This window comes from Octodon degus, unplaced genomic scaffold, assembly GCF_000260255.1.
Source record: "Octodon degus isolate 3935 unplaced genomic scaffold, OctDeg1.0 scaffold00096, whole genome shotgun sequence".
Taxonomy (NCBI): domain Eukaryota; kingdom Metazoa; phylum Chordata; class Mammalia; order Rodentia; family Octodontidae; genus Octodon; species Octodon degus.
Window position 1 is genome coordinate 9,716,326 of NW_004524672.1, and position 15,054 is coordinate 9,731,379.

Here is a 15,054-nt window from a genome sequence, read left to right on the forward strand (position 1 = left end):
AGGCTGAGGCAGGAGGATGGCGGTGAGCTCAAGGCCTGCCTAAACTGTCTAATGAGACTCTGTCTCCAAAAAATAAAGGATGGGGAGGTTGAGACAAGAAGATCACTATGAGCACTGCAAGAGGAATAACTTACAATGTTCTATGGCACAGTACAATAGCTAGGTTAACAAATAGTTGAACACTTCAAAATAACGAGACGAGAGGATTCTGAATGTTCCTAACACAAGGAAACAATTTCTGAAGTGAAAGACATGTCACTTATCCTGACCTGATCACTGACACATTGTATACACCTGTGGAATCCTCACAGTGTTCCATCAACCTGTACAATTACTATGTATCAATTAAAAGTAAAATAAATATTTAAAAAGAAAGAAAAAGTTGCCAAAAGAAATACATTGCAAAGAGAAAACAGTTAATAAGTATGGAGTGTTTAGTATGTGCCAGCCCACCTGGTCCCCAGGAGTTTAACTCAGTAAGACTCACAGTGCCCTATGAGATTGGGAACCTTGGGCACAAACTGGGGAAGCAACGTGACCAAAGCTTCGCTCCTAGCAGCGGCCCGCTTACATCCGGAATCCAGGCACGCACACTTAACAACCTTGCTCCCAAGGATGACGCCAGTTCCGTTAACGAAGACAGCTTAAGGGTACCTCTTCCACTCACTTCTATGCTTCTCATTTTAGAGTTTACACTCCTCGATCCACGTATCCTTCCGGACTCCCCCACCCTGGGATCAGGAGATAGAGACGGGTCAAAAGAGGACGGGGCCAAGTGAGAATTCTAGTGAGGGACCTACCACGCTGTGGAGGAGAAATGGGGTGGGTAGGTCCCCCGCAAAGACAGGGTTCTTACGCCAGGTATGACGCAAATAGGCGTAAGAGCTGGGGGTGGAGATGTCGTCACCATTCGCCTGCAGTTGGTGGACTCGCGTGGAGAGGAGCGCGTAGATCCGCCTTGTAGGTGGGCGGGAAGTCGTAAGCCCCGCCTCGGCTTCGCGGGCAGGCTGGGGCCCGCGCCGCTGCGACTCTGGCGGGGAGCGAGCGCTTGGAGCCAGAAGGATGCGGCGCCCGCGTCGGCCTGGGGGCTCCGGGGGACCTGGGGGTCTCCGGCTGCTCTTCTGCCTCCTGCTGCTGAGCAGTCGCCCAGGAGGTTCCAGCGCCATTAGTGCCCACGGTCAGGAGGAAACTTGGAGAGGGGGCGGTTTGGGGCCAGGAGCAAAACTCGGCGGGGGGTGGGGAGCAGCCTCCCGAAGGTAAGACGCTCAGGCAGAATAGGTGCGTGCGATGGAGCAAGAAGGCACTGGGAGATGAAGGTGAGAAGCCGTGGGGAGGAAAGGGGCGTAGGCCTGGAGGTGGGGCTGGAGACAGCGGGCGGGACCTTCGAGAAGTAAGATCCGGGTAAGTTGTGGGCTCAGCCGCAGAAATGGAGGTACCTGCGGACCGAGGGTTTAGAGAGGGGCTACAAGTCCAGGGGAGAAGCAAGTCGGGCGGAGGCGCCAGGGAAGAGGTGGCTCGCGCTGGAGAGCGGGAGGGATAGAGGAGAGGAAGAGGAGGTGGTCTCCAGAGCGTCGGACAGGAAGGTTCCAATTCCCAGCAGGGGACTGGTCTAAAAGAGGAGCCAGGGTTTCTCTTTTAGCCTAGAGAGGCAGTTACTATGATCTGATCTGCTATGAGAAGGATACAGCTGGGGGAGGGGACAGAAGATGAAGAGGGAGGGTCCTCCCTTGTCCCCCTCCTCACAGCTAGGCCTAGTGCTGACTCACATCTGTGCGGACAGAGACAGCGCTGACTCATGGGCCGGGGTGGGGGTGGGAAGGTAGCGCGTGGGGGAAGGGGCGCAGCCTCGCCATCTGGCGCCTTCTTTCCCTACACGAGCCTGGAGGCCGACGCAGGTTACTTCCTGTGACGCTTTGGGTTAGCCCTGTGGAGCGGATGGGTCTGGTCCGGTGGAGACTTCTCCTGTCACCCCTCCTCCTTTTCTAACTGCCTCCGGGCAAAGAACCCCTGGGCCCAGCCAGGATCATGACTTCAGCACCGCGGACAGCGCCAGCCTGGGACGGGGCGGGGTACCTCGAAGGTGCCGATCCGCTCCTCCTACCCCCACTCGGGAGAGGCTTGCTGGAGTTTTCCTCTCTTCTGCGTTCCGGGCTGTTACAGTTAGGGTGCCGCTGAAGAGTTGAGAAACATCTTTTCTCTCCAAATTTGGCCCCAACCCATCCCCAATAACCCCGAGGCAAAAGCTTATGACCCTCCCACATTCCTCCCGCACCTCTTCCATGCAACCATGAAGCTCCGCAACTCGCAGTTGGGCAAATTCAGGCCTTTAAAGAGCGAGACTCAGATCTTGAAAGCCAAAGCCCGATCTCATGCCTGCTTCCTTTAAGTCTTTCTCAGAAGGAAAGCCTGGGCCCCTCTCTTTCCCACATTTCTCAGCCTGCCTATCCATCCGCCGACCTTTTCGGTGAGGGTGTGAGCTCTGCTCTCTTCTCCCTCTACAGGCTGTCTGTTTGACCGCAAACTCTGCTCTCACCTCGAGGTCTGTATTCAGGGTGAGTGAGGCCCATGTAAACACTCCTAAGATGGGAGCACAAAGTAAAGCAGGTGGGAGTCCAACAAGAGAGGGCAGGGGGGCAGGCTTGGGAAGGAGGGCACTGGTGGGGGTGGGGAGGTGGGCAGAGCTCTAAAGCTGAGAGAGGAAGTACAGAGAGTGCTAATCCTTTGTGCCTGGATGTTGGAAGTCTTCTTGTTCCACACCCCTGACCACACCACTTTTGTGCTCTTAGATGGCTTGTTCGGACAGTGCCAGGTGGGAGTGGGCCAAGCCCGGCCCCTTTTGCAAGTCACCTCCCCAGTTCTCCAGCGCTTACAAGCTGTACTCCGACAACTCATGTCTCAAGGTGAGGTCTGCATGCACTGAAGGAGAGATGGAGACTTGGTAGTATGGAGGGGGGAGGAGAGCACTCCCTGATGCCAAGACTTTGCTTCATGGAACAATCCTGTTCCAATTCTGGAGCCTCACCTTCCCACTTCTTGCTGGAGAAAGGGGCAAGACAAGGAAGGAGATGGAACCCTAGAGATGGGCTCTTCCCATCAGGTCTTCTTGGAGGAGCCCTGGGGAGGCAATAGACAAAGTCGCTGGGAAAGGGCAGCTTCCTTTCCTTTTCTTTTTATCTTTTTGAGACAGGAGTCTTGCTATGGAGTTCAGGCTGGCCTTGAGGTTACTTTGTAGCCCAGGCTGATCTTGAACTCACAATGAGGCTCCTGCCTCAGCCTGTAATCCCAGTGCTGAGATTACAGTCCTGCACCACCATGTCCAGCTAGCATCTTTTTCTTTAGGACCAGCCCCACTCCCTCCCTCTGTCTGAGTGTTTCAGATTCATGAATTCTGGGACTCTCAGACAGAATACTCCATCCATCCAACTCATTCAACAGGTGCTTGTGGAATATTTCCTGTGTGGCAGGCACAGTTTTAGACATTTGAGATGTCAGGGATAAAACAAAGATCTCTGCTTCTTAACATTTACATTTGGGGGGTAAGAGAGGAAACACTAAGGTAAAAGAGATAGCACATGTTAGAGGATTTATAAGTGCTGTGGAATATTACAGCAGGATCAAGTGACCAAAAATGGTGAGAGGGGACTCTGCAGTGTTAAATCAGGTGACCATGGTAGAGCTTAGTGGGACTACAAAATTCGTATAGACCTTTAGGAGGCAGAAGACTTCTCCAGGGAGAGGAGTTTGTCAGGAAGAACAAACAGGTAGGGCAAACCAGGACAGGAGCACAAGTCTGAGAAGCATGTGGAGTCCAGTGTAACCACAGAGGAGTGATGGAGATGTAAAATATTCTACAATCAGGAAAGTAAAGAGAGGGTGGGTGCAGATCACTGTGGAGACTTGTAGGCGAGTGTATAGATAGCTGCTTTATTCTGAGTGGGAGAGGAAACAAGGTTTGGGCCTGAGGGATGCATCATCGGACCTCTAAAATGATCACTTACTGCTCTGCTGCAAACATGGAAACTGTGAGGAGTCAAGCACAGAAGCTCAGAGACATCAAAACTACTACAATATGTCAGATAAGCCAGGAAGGAGCACATGCCTATAATCTCAGCACTCAGGAGGCTGAGGCAGGAGGATTACTGTGAGTTTGAGACCAGCCTGGGCTACAAAGTGAGTTCAAGGATAGTCTGGATTATGGAATGAGAGTCTGCTAAAAATGAGAGAGAAAATTGAATATAGACTGGACCACGGTGATGATTTCATGAAATATTGGTTATGGCTATAAAGTGAGGTTTCAAAAGTGACACCCAAGTTTGATTGCCTGAATAATTGAGTCCATGAGATGTCACTAACTGTGATGGGGGAAGGTGCGAAGAGTTGACTTCGGTGCAGGGCAGGGCATGTTCCATTTTTAATATGTTGAGTTTAAGATGTCTGGTCAAGTAAATTAGGCTGTTGAGTATATGAAGTTGGATTTGGGGAGGGCTCCAGATCCTTTGGCTGTAAATGGGATTAGATCCGCAAGGCTGGTGAGATAAGCAGAGGCTTGAACGCTGGTGGAAAAGAGGAGCAAGGGCCCAACCCTAGAGCATTCTAATATTAAGTCCTAATATTAAGAGGATAAGGAGAGGAAGCTGGGCACAAAGGGACACACCTGTAATTCCAGCAGTGTGGGAGGCTGAGGCAGGAGGATTGAAAAGTTTGAGCCCAGCCCAGGCATGTTAGTGACTTAGAAAGACCCTGTCTCAAAATAAAAAATAAAGGTCTAGGGAAATATCTCAATAGCATAAGCATCTGCCTGGCAAGTGCAAGGTCCTGAGTTGGATCCCCACTACAAAAAAAAAAAAAAAAAAGAGGGTTAGGCATGTAGTTCGGTGTGAAGGATTTCAATCCCAGTACCAGGAGGGGGAAAAAAGAGAGAGGAAAAGAAGAACAAATAAGGAATCTGGGGAGAGGCCAAGGAGGTAGGAGAGAAGGAATCTCCAGTGGTCTGGAGGTCAGATGAAAGTGCATTGAGAAGGGAGTATCCAAGAGTGTCAAATGAGGGTAGTAGATTAAGAAAAATGAGATCTAAAAATTGACTGCTGGATTTGTATACACAAAGCTGTTGGTAATCTTTATGAGAACAGCTTTGATAGAGAAGTTGGGAATAAAATACTGAATAGAGTGGATTAAGATGAAATGGGAAGCAGGGCACGTACATCTGTAACCCCAGCTACTCAGGAGGCTTAGGCAACAGGATAGAAAGTTGAAGGCCAACCTGGGCAACTTAGCAAGGCCCTTTTCCAAATAAAATGAAAAGGATAAACATGGCTGATGCTGCAGCCCAGTGACAGCACTTGGCTAACATGTGTAAGGTCTGTGGTTCAGTCCCTAGTACCACAAAAAGAAAGAAAAAAAAGAAAGGAAGGAGAGACAGGGAAACAGAAAAGGATTATATCGGATGTAGGGAAGAATTGTGGGAAAGATGTTCTTAAGCACATGCTAACAGACTTTTTATCTAATGTGAATAGGCAAGATGGGAGGTATAGGTGTACATAGATCCCACAATATGAGTGAATAGCAGCAGCTCAGATGATAAACTCAGACCAAGGAGTAAAGAAAGGGGTACAGAGTGGGAGGTTATTCTTTTGGAATAGGTGGCTGACCTTTCCTGAGAGCAGGGTTTCATGGGGTAAATGGTCAAACAGAAGATCTACCTCAGAGCCATGCATGGTGGTCCATGCCTGTGATCCCAACACTCCTTGAGGCTTTTGCAGGAAGATTACAAGTTACCTGGGTAACTTAATGAGAACCTGCCTCAAAAATAAAACATAAAATAAAATATGTAGTTCATTATGTAAAGTTCAGGATCAACAACAACAGTAGGATGAACAACAACAGCATTTATTGGAAGTTCATTATGTGGCAGGCACTATTCAATTTAATATGTGCTACTTTACTTACCACAGTTTTAGTAGGTATAAATTCTCATCTTACATGTGAGAAAGCTGAGATGAGAAAATTGAGCCTCAGCAATTTGCCCAAAGTCACTCAATTCCCCAGTGGCAGAGGCACCTGACTCCAAAAGCAGTCTCTGAAGCTGGGTAGAAGATAGCTCTGGTCACCCAGCAAGCCCTCAGGTGCCTCCACTGTTCTTCTGCACCTGAAAACGCAGTGCCCGGCAGAGGATACCTCTGATCTCCACTGACCTGTGTTACTGGGCTTGTGCCAAACCTTACCCTGTCCTTTCCCCAACAGGGTTGTCCTGGCACGATGACCTGACCCAGTATGTGATCTCGCAGGAGATGGAGCGCATCCCCAGGCTCCGCCCCCCAGAGCCCCGCCCAAGGGACAGGTAGGGGGCCTTTCTCAGCCACCATGAGGTACTGAGGCTGATGATCTTGGTTTTCCTGGCAGATGGAGAAAGGGCTCACCAAGGCCAGCAGGTGGGGCATCAGTAAGAGAGGCTCAGGAGTAGCCACTGACATCTCACGTGGCCAGGAGGAGCTGAGCTTACCCTGAGGATCCACCAAAACAGAGCATTAAAAAAAAAAATACTTTGAAAAATGTTGATATTCTAAAAGAAGCATTCAAATAGTCATCATAAGCAAACTAGAATTTTGTAGAACCAAAGTCGTTTGCTATTTGGTTTCATTACTACATGGAACTGTTGCGGGAGGTGTCACCATCTTCCCATGGTTAAGACCCCTAAAGACCAAGCTTGGACTCTGCAAAGTGGACACAGGGCCATGAGGTCCATGGAACTCGGCTGGTGACACTGAGAATGCATAGTGATGGGGGTGAGGCAGGACAGTCTCAAGTGTGTAGATGTCTGCTTTGAGAATCAGGTGTGAGGACATGGCCCACAGGGACAACTGGGCAAAGCACAGCCATTGTTTATGTCAAGAGAGTCCAGCTATATTCCTTGGGTCTACCCTCCCCTCTCTGCCCGTAGCCTCCTGTTCCCCTCGTCTCTGTGATTGTGTCTCAGGGACCTAGGGATGCTCACCAAGGAGGCAAATACCTCCACCCAGGCTTGGCCCTCTGGCTCATCTCTATGCCCTTCTGGATATTTCACCTGCCCTAAGGCTACCTCATTCCCTAAGAGGTCAGGTCTACTGTGAAAGCTGATCCTGTCTGGCCCATGCCATCTCTGCCTTGTAAACTCTTGCTCAATACAATCACTACCAACACACACACACACACACACACACACACACACACACACACACACACTGCTTTTCTCCCCAGATCTGGCTTGATGCCCAGGAGACCTGTTCCTGCTGGGGAGTTGCTCTTACAGGGAATCCCCACGGGTTCCGCCCCTGCTGCTCAAGGGCTTCCTCGACCTCCCATCGGTGGGGGCGGAGCTGGGGCGGGTTCCCCGCTGTCCTCTCTGCAGGCTGAACTGCTGCCCCCTCTCTTGGAGCATCTGCTGCTGCCCCCGCAGCCTCCCCACTCTGCCCTGAGTTATGAGCCTGCCTTGCTGCAGCCCTACCTGTTCCACCAGGTAAGCCTTCCACCCCAGGCTTGGCCCTGCCCCAACCCAAATCCCCCAGCCCTGAATTATGATCTGACCTCAACCTCTGGTTTACCACAGTTTGGCTCTCGTGATGGCTCCCGGAGCTCAGAAAGCTCCTCAGGAATGGTCGGTGTTGGCCCCCTGTCCAAGGCTGAAGCTCCTGCCCTCTTCAGCCGAACTGCCTCCAAGGGCCTATTTGAAACCCATGTTGGCGACAACTATGGGGACCTTCCAGGACCCTCACCTGCTCAGCTTTTCCAGGACTCAGGGCTACTATACCTGGCCCAGGAGTTACCAGTACCCAGCAGAGCCAGGACACCAAAGCTGCCAAAACAAGGGAGCAGCAGCAGGGCGGAGGACTCTTCGGTGGGCTATGAGGAGGAGGGACTAGGTGGTCCTGGGGAGAAGTCTCCTTCCCCAGCAGAGCAGCCAGGTAACTTTCTTCACTAGCCACTGCCCTGCCTATAGGAGCTGCTCTGGGGGAACAACAGGGTCTCTTCCTGACTATACATGCATGTGTTAACGTGTCCAAAAGCCATTCATACATTTTATAAAAGTCTGCTTGCAGCTGATCCATAAGGCACCAGCATAGGTAGGGGTACAGTGGGGTGTGAAACTGAGAGGACTTTTCTTCAAGCAGAGAATCAAGCTGTCCTTGGTGGGCCTGGAACTTTGGTCTTGGGCCCAGGGAGGTCTTTCCCCCAAAGTGTGCACAAGGGCTGGGAAGGGCAGAACATTGGTATCCTGGTATTTGAGAAGAATATATATGCTAGGCCCCCTCCTGCACCATCTGCATCCCCACAAGTCCACTCTGCCATCAGCTCTGAGCTCCATCTCTGGCTCCCAGCAGATGCAACTCTGCAGAGACTGGCAGCTGTGCTGGCCGGGTACGGGGTGGAGCTGCGCCAGCTGACCCCCGAACAGCTGTCCACGCTCTTGACCATACTGCAGCTGCTGCCCAAGGGTTCAGGAAGAAATCTAGGTAAGTGTCCAGGCAGAGAGACCAGGGACACTCAGCTCTTGTTCTACCTCGTAACACCACATGGAGTAGCCTGGAGAGGAAGAGTCAGGGTTAGGGGCAAGGGAAGACAGGTTTGGTTTTTAGTTTTGCAGTGCTGAGGATAGAATCCAGGACCTTGACCATGACAAGTGAGAACACTACCACTGAGTTACATCCTCAGCCCAAGAGAACCACAAGGTTGGATAGTAAGGTACCCAAGGGGTTAGACCAGGAAAAGACCCAAGGGCAGGGTAACAGAAAAGGCAATCACCAGGGGGTGGGAACATAGGTAAGAGGTATCAAGAAGGGGGATGGATGCTAATGATGATCTCAGGGGGCACATGGCCTGTGTGGAGGAGCAGACAGTAATTGATAGAAGACTGAAAGAATAGCTCTGACAAGCAGGTGCAGGGGCCAGAGGTTCATCCCGGGGACAGAGGTTCATCTCAGGGACAGAGGTTCATCCCGGGCCTTGCTGTGCCGGCCCCGCCCCCAGGGCACACTGAGACAGCAATTGAGACTGGGCGTGGTGGCACATGCCTGTAATCCCAGCTCTTGGGAAGCTGTAAACAAGTGGATTACTACAAGTCTGATCTAGTAGTGAGACCCTGAACACCCTGTAGACCCTTCCCTAAAATTAAAAAAAAAAAAAAAGCGAAAAAGCTCTGAGAGCTAGGTGCTAGGCTAGTGACAGAGAACAGCTAAATCAATGACTTCTAGAGCAGAAACAAAGAGCCGTGAGGCCATTCATAGAATAGGGCTGTTGACAGTGTCTCATCACTAAGGAAGAGGCAACAGCAAGTGGAACAAGCTCAGGGCTCTGGCTGCTTCTGTCACTGTATGGTGTGGCCCTTGGGCTTGACCCTTTTCCCAGGTCATTGCTTTTTCTGTCTTTGCAGGAGGCGTGGTAAACACTGGAGCCGATGTCAAGAAAGTGAGTTTCTGGTCCAGTCCGTCCCCCCCACCCCCCCGCAGCTGTAACCAGGGCAGCACACCTCTTTCCTGGAACCTAAGCCTTAGGGTTGTGGCCCAAAATCTGTTTTCTCCAGGCCCTCAATTTTTGGAAACTAAGCCCCAGAGCCTTCACACCATTGCCTGTGCTCAGGATGATAGCACAGCTGGGAGTAGAAATCGGAATTCTTATTTATTTTTTTCTTTTTCTTTTTTTTGGTGGAACCAGGGATTGAACTCAGGCCGTTGCACTTGCCAGGGAAGCGCTTATTTCACTGAGCCATCTCCCCGGCCCCTGAGCTATCTCCCCAGCCCCTATTTACTCTTATTTTTTGTTTATTTACTATTTTGACACAGGGTCTCACTATGTAGCTCAAGCTGGCCTCAAACTCAAAGCAATTCTTGTGCATCAGCCTCCCAAGGGCCAGGATTATGAGCATGTGCCATTCAGGCCTGGCTCTAGAAATCAGGCTCCTTGATTTACTTCTCTTTTCATTTCAAACCCTTTCCACCACACTCTTACAGCAGGACAGAGGCTAAGAGCAGGCAGGCTGCTCAACCCCTGTGGCCGATGAAGCTCTGCTTCTTTCTGTTTTAGGTGTTGGATTTCTAAGATGTTTTGGCTAAATGAAAGTCCAAACCCCTGGCTGATGAGATAGCTCTGAAGACTGAGCACCTGCTTGGGCAAGCACAGGGACCAGGGTTCAATCCCCAGTACCACATGCTGCACCGGCCCCACCCCAGTGGTGCTGAGCTGGCCACAGAGACTAGGGTGTGGTGGGCATGCCTGTAATCCCAGTGCTGGGGAGGCTGAAAACAGGAGGATCACTAGGAGTCCGAGCTGCGTAGTGACACTCTGTGTCACACACATTTTTGTAAAAAGTCTAAAACCCTTTGCTTGCCTGTTAGTCTTCCGGTCTTACCCAGCTCTCTGGTTCCTGAAGCCCCTCCCACTCCAACCCCATTCTGTGGTTCATCCATCCATTCATCCATTCTTCCATCTGCTTGGCTCACATTTTGGAGGTGTGCTGTCTCTATCTAGCATTGTCCTAGGCTTTGGGCACAGAAAGCTAAATTTTAAGATCCACTGTGGAGAACTCCGAGTTGCGCTTGGGCCTTCTTCCCCACCCCTCCAGTCTGGAAACCACACCTCCATCCTCTCTTTTAACAGACAGTGGAGGAGCAAGCACAGGATGGAAACACGGCAGAGCCTCTACCTCCCATAACCTCCCTTCCCGGACACCCCACTGCCAACCCCACCTCCAGTAAAGTCCAGCTGGTGCTGAGCGCTGGCCCCTCTGAGCCCCCCAAAGCTGCCAGTCCCCCAGCCACACCCATCCTGCTGGAAAAGAAAAGTCCACTGGGCCAGAGCCGCCCCACAGTGGTGGGATTGCCTTCAGCTCAGCCATCAGCAGAGGAGTATGGCTACATTGTCACCAACCAGAAGTAAGGGCTCCAACTTGGGGAGCCTTTCTGTCCTCCGGGGTGGGGCCTGTCAGAGAGCAGAAACCCAGAGTTGAAGGAGACAGGAAGGTGGTGGGCAGCTCTGCACCCCTGGAGGTGACCTGCTTGAAGCAAGTGGGTGAAAGTCCCCACTTCCCTTCCTCTGCCTGCTCCCCACCTCCAGACCACTGAGCCTGGCCGCAGGAGTGAAGCTGCTGGAGATCTTGGCTGAGCACGTGCACATGTCCTCGGGCAGCTTTATCAACATCAGGTGGGGCTGGCACCTGGGTGAGTGGCAGCAAGGCTCCAGAAAGCAACTTGATAAGGTGGTGGAGATTAGGGGAGGACAGCTCTTGAGACAGAGAGGCTCCTAGCTATATGGAAGGTATAGTCACATGGAGCCTGCTGCTTGCTCCATGTTGAGTCTGCTGTCACCAGACGCCCCTGTTGTACATCTCTGGTCTGCTCCAGCCCCATCCTCTAAAGGGGAGAGGGCCAGAGCTGGCTTCTCTGTTACTCTGGGTATTATAGGGAGCAGAACAGTAACATAGATCTTATTTGGCAGTGTGGTGGGACCAGCCCTCACCTTCCGCATCCGGCACAATGAACAGAACCTGTCTTTGGCAGATGTGACCCAGCAAGCAGGTAAATACTGCTCCAACAGCAAGTCCAGGCTTGGACCCATCCCTAATGCCCAGGCTTGTGGCTAATGCTGCTTAGTCCCAATCCACATGGACCCTCCTAGGCTGAAAGTCTGACATGGATCTTCTTTGTAGGGCTGGTGAAATCTGAACTGGAAGCACAGACAGGGCTCCAGATCTTGCAGACAGGAGTGGGGCAGGTATGCACTAACTGGAAAATCCACAAAAGCCCCAGAGGCCCTACATTACCCACAAGAGACTGGAGGCAAGCCTGAAGGGGAGATGAAGCTGAAACCTCCTGTAGCTGGCTGGCCAGCCCCTCCCATGTAGTTTGTTTTCTGACCAACAGGTGGCCCCAGTGGCTCTTTCCTGTGGGACCTGCCCTCAATAGAAAGCCTTGTTCTTGGAAGAATAGCAGAAATGCCCTTGGCCACCCAGAGCACTCTCTAAATTCCAAGGGAAAACCTTGCATAGAAAGGGCATTATTCTCACAGTGTTTCCATTCTGCATTCACACTGATGCCTCACCCTCTAAGATCCTATCCCTTGGCTTCCCTCTCCACTCTCCATGCCCCTCTTAATATGGAAATACTCTGAACCCTGTGGGGTCTCTGGCACTGGAGTTGATCTAATGGGGACCAAGAAGGATTGGAGCCCTTCTGCCTATGACTTAGTCACAGAACTGCCCCAGGGGCTATCCTAGCATGGAACACGGTGAGGGGAAGCTGCTAAGTGCCCCCTGATTCTGGCGTTGTCTCCACAGAGGGAAGAGGCAGCTGCGGTCCTTTCCCGACCAGCCCACAGCACCAATGCCATGCGCTCCGTGCTGCTTACTCTGGTGGCCCTGGCAGGTGTCGCTGGGCTGCTAGTGGCTTTGGCAGTGGCTCTGTGTGTGCGCCAGCATTCGCGGCAGAGGGACAAAGAGCGCTTGGCAGCACTGGGGCCTGAGGGGGCCCACGGTGACACCACCTTTGAGTACCAGGTGTGCAGCCCCAGAAGGTTGTGGAGGCAGGAAGTGTGGCAGGCTTGTGAACCTGGCAGTAGCGTGGGGAGAGAGCTCTGACCCCAGAACATCTGGGTGGAGGGGAGAGAGGCCCCAAAAGCCATCCTAGGGAGCACTTCTGGATGGGTGGAAATAAGGACTAAATGATTGCTGAGAGTCTTCCAAAGGCTCTGGGCCTGGGCTTCTGAGGTGCAACTCAATAACAACCCAGGTTGTCATGGACACCCAGCGGACAACCCTGAAAGGGCACAGGCCCTACCCCAGCGGGGATGGGTTCCATTCAAAGTCAATCAGGATCAAGCCAAGGGGCCCAGACCCTCAGCTCCACCTGACCCCTTGTCTGCAGGACCTGTGCCGCCAGCACATGGCTACAAAGTCCCTGTTCAACCGGGCTGAGGGTCCCCCTGAGCCTTCACGGGTGAGCAGCGTGTCCTCGCAGTTCAGCGATGCAGCCCAAGCCAGCCCCAGCTCCCACAGCAGCACGCCATCCTGGTGTGAGGAACCTGCCCAGGCCAACATGGACATCTCCACAGGACACATGATTCTGGTTAGGACAGGGCCTGCACCCAGAGCGGGGAGGGGACAGGATGGCGGGAGAAGCAGGATTGGAGGTATGGGCCAGAGCCAGGCTGTGGTGCCCCTGTAGGCATACATGGAGGACCACCTCCGGAACCGGGACCGCCTGGCCAAGGAGTGGCAAGCCCTGTGTGCCTACCAGGCAGAACCAAACACCTGTGCCATCGCTCAGGGGGAGGGCAATAGCAAGAAGAACCGAAACCCTGACTTCTTGCCCTGTAAGTGAGCCCAGTCGCCAGCCTGACCATGCCCACATCCCCCTGGTGGCTCTGGAGGGATGCAGGGAAAGGGCTGGGCTCCTGGTTCAGGAGGAGTGGCCCAGGTCCCAGGACCCAGTGACCAGAGGCCATTGGGGATGGGGTGTCTGGCCTGTACAGATGACCATGCCCGCATCAAGCTGAAGGTGGAGAGCAGCCCTTCTCGCAGTGATTACATCAATGCCAGCCCCGTTGTGAGTGGCTCTCCAGCCCCCACCTCTTCCCCTTTTTGCTTCCTTCCCTGGGGTCACCTCCCACCCCACCCAGGGCCCTGGAATTTGGGGCCTGATATCCTAGCATGGAAATGGGGACCTCTCGGCCTCCCCCACGTCCTGCCCACTCCCCTTTCTCTAGCATCCCTGTAAGGTGTTTCCCACTCTGAATCCTGACGCATCTTCTCTGCCCCCAGATCGAGCATGACCCTCGGATGCCAGCCTACATAGCCACCCAGGGACCACTCTCCCACACCATCTCAGACTTTTGGCAGGTGGGCTCTTGAAGGGAGAGCTCCCCTAGGGACCGGGGGCCTGGTGGCCAGGTAGGTTCTACCTAGTGCACTTAGGGTGCAGCTTACTTGGGTCTCTGTCCCTAGATGGTGTGGGAGAATGGCTGCACCGTCATCGTGATGCTAACCCCACTGGTGGAGGATGGCATCAAGCAGTGTGACCGCTACTGGCCTGATGAAGGCTCCTCCCTGTACCATATATATGAGGTCAGGAGGACCCCACAGCAAGGGGACAATGGGAGTGGGGAAGGTGGATGACAGTCTAGTTGTTCATATATTTATATGAGTATACATGTGCATAGTGCATGTATGCATACATACATTCACATACCCACACATATGTGTGCACCTGTATGTCACAACTCAGTCAAAAAGCATTGGTAAGGAGTTACAATAAAAGCACAGAAATAGGAGCAGGGGATATAGCTCAGCAGCATTAGCGCCTGCCTGGCAAGTGCAAGGTCCCAAGTTTGAACTCCAATACCAGAAAAACAAAGTATAGAAACAAAATCATAAGACCACTGAAACTCAGATAAGCTAAGCATCAGGAGTATGCGAGACAGGGAAAATAAGTGTACCCCAAAAGGAAGATTAATACTCAGACTTTTCTTCAGATCATATGAATCTTCTGCCCTTGACCAAAATGGAGATTAAGATCTCCTTTAACTGAGCCTAATTTAGCCCATCTGGTGACCAAAGCAAAGAAGGAACCACCAAGTGTTGCCTATGTTACACAAACCTCTTCCTTAGGAGAGAAAAATAGATTGGGATGGGTGGCTAAGCAGAGGCAAGGCTGAGGACGGAGGAGGAGATTCCAGAGGATTGGGAGGTGACCCCCATGAGACAAGAGACCTTAGGAACAATCAGAAGTTTATCAACCCTTGACCCTGGACAGTAATTTTTTCATCACCAAGTGAGCACTCAGTAATCTTTTTTAAAAGCCTTTTTTTTTTTTTGGTCCTGTTCATGAGGAAAGAAAAACAATCAAACAAATATTATGGAGGGCTGGGGAGATAGCTCAGTAGAATAAGCACTTGACTGGCAAGCGCAATGTCATGAGTTCAATCTTCAATTCCCGGTACCGCAAAAGAAAGAGAAAGAAAGAAAGAAAGAAAGAAAGAAAGAAAGAAAGAAAGAAAGAAAGAAAGAAAGAAAGGAAGGAAGGAAGGAAGGAA

At 51.9% G+C, this 15,054-nt stretch overlaps 1 protein-coding gene across 2 annotated transcripts in view; it reads left to right on the plus strand.

Annotated features, from left to right (window-relative positions):
• Positions 1 to 825: 825 nt before the first annotated feature.
• Positions 826 to 15,054, plus strand: part of Ptprn (protein tyrosine phosphatase, receptor type N) — a 19,745-nt gene continuing 5,516 nt past the window's right edge. The window contains exons 1-18 of one of the 2 annotated variants that reach the window (XM_004638187.2): positions 826 to 1,177; positions 2,502 to 2,552; positions 2,787 to 2,900; positions 6,241 to 6,337; positions 7,234 to 7,492; positions 7,583 to 7,937; positions 8,355 to 8,486; positions 9,404 to 9,438; positions 10,627 to 10,901; positions 11,083 to 11,169; positions 11,464 to 11,543; positions 11,675 to 11,739; positions 12,302 to 12,520; positions 12,888 to 13,088; positions 13,188 to 13,335; positions 13,495 to 13,568; positions 13,784 to 13,861; positions 13,967 to 14,086. In XM_004638187.2, the coding sequence (XP_004638244.1) occupies positions 1,063 to 1,177; positions 2,502 to 2,552; positions 2,787 to 2,900; positions 6,241 to 6,337; positions 7,234 to 7,492; positions 7,583 to 7,937; positions 8,355 to 8,486; positions 9,404 to 9,438; positions 10,627 to 10,901; positions 11,083 to 11,169; positions 11,464 to 11,543; positions 11,675 to 11,739; positions 12,302 to 12,520; positions 12,888 to 13,088; positions 13,188 to 13,335; positions 13,495 to 13,568; positions 13,784 to 13,861; positions 13,967 to 14,086 (2,505 nt within the window). In that variant the 5' untranslated portion in view covers positions 826 to 1,062. The remainder of the gene's footprint in view (positions 1,178 to 2,501; positions 2,553 to 2,786; positions 2,901 to 6,240; positions 6,338 to 7,233; positions 7,493 to 7,582; positions 7,938 to 8,354; positions 8,487 to 9,403; positions 9,439 to 10,626; positions 10,902 to 11,082; positions 11,170 to 11,463; positions 11,544 to 11,674; positions 11,740 to 12,301; positions 12,521 to 12,887; positions 13,089 to 13,187; positions 13,336 to 13,494; positions 13,569 to 13,783; positions 13,862 to 13,966; positions 14,087 to 15,054) is intronic. The other variant, XM_004638188.2, reaches the window with a different exon arrangement.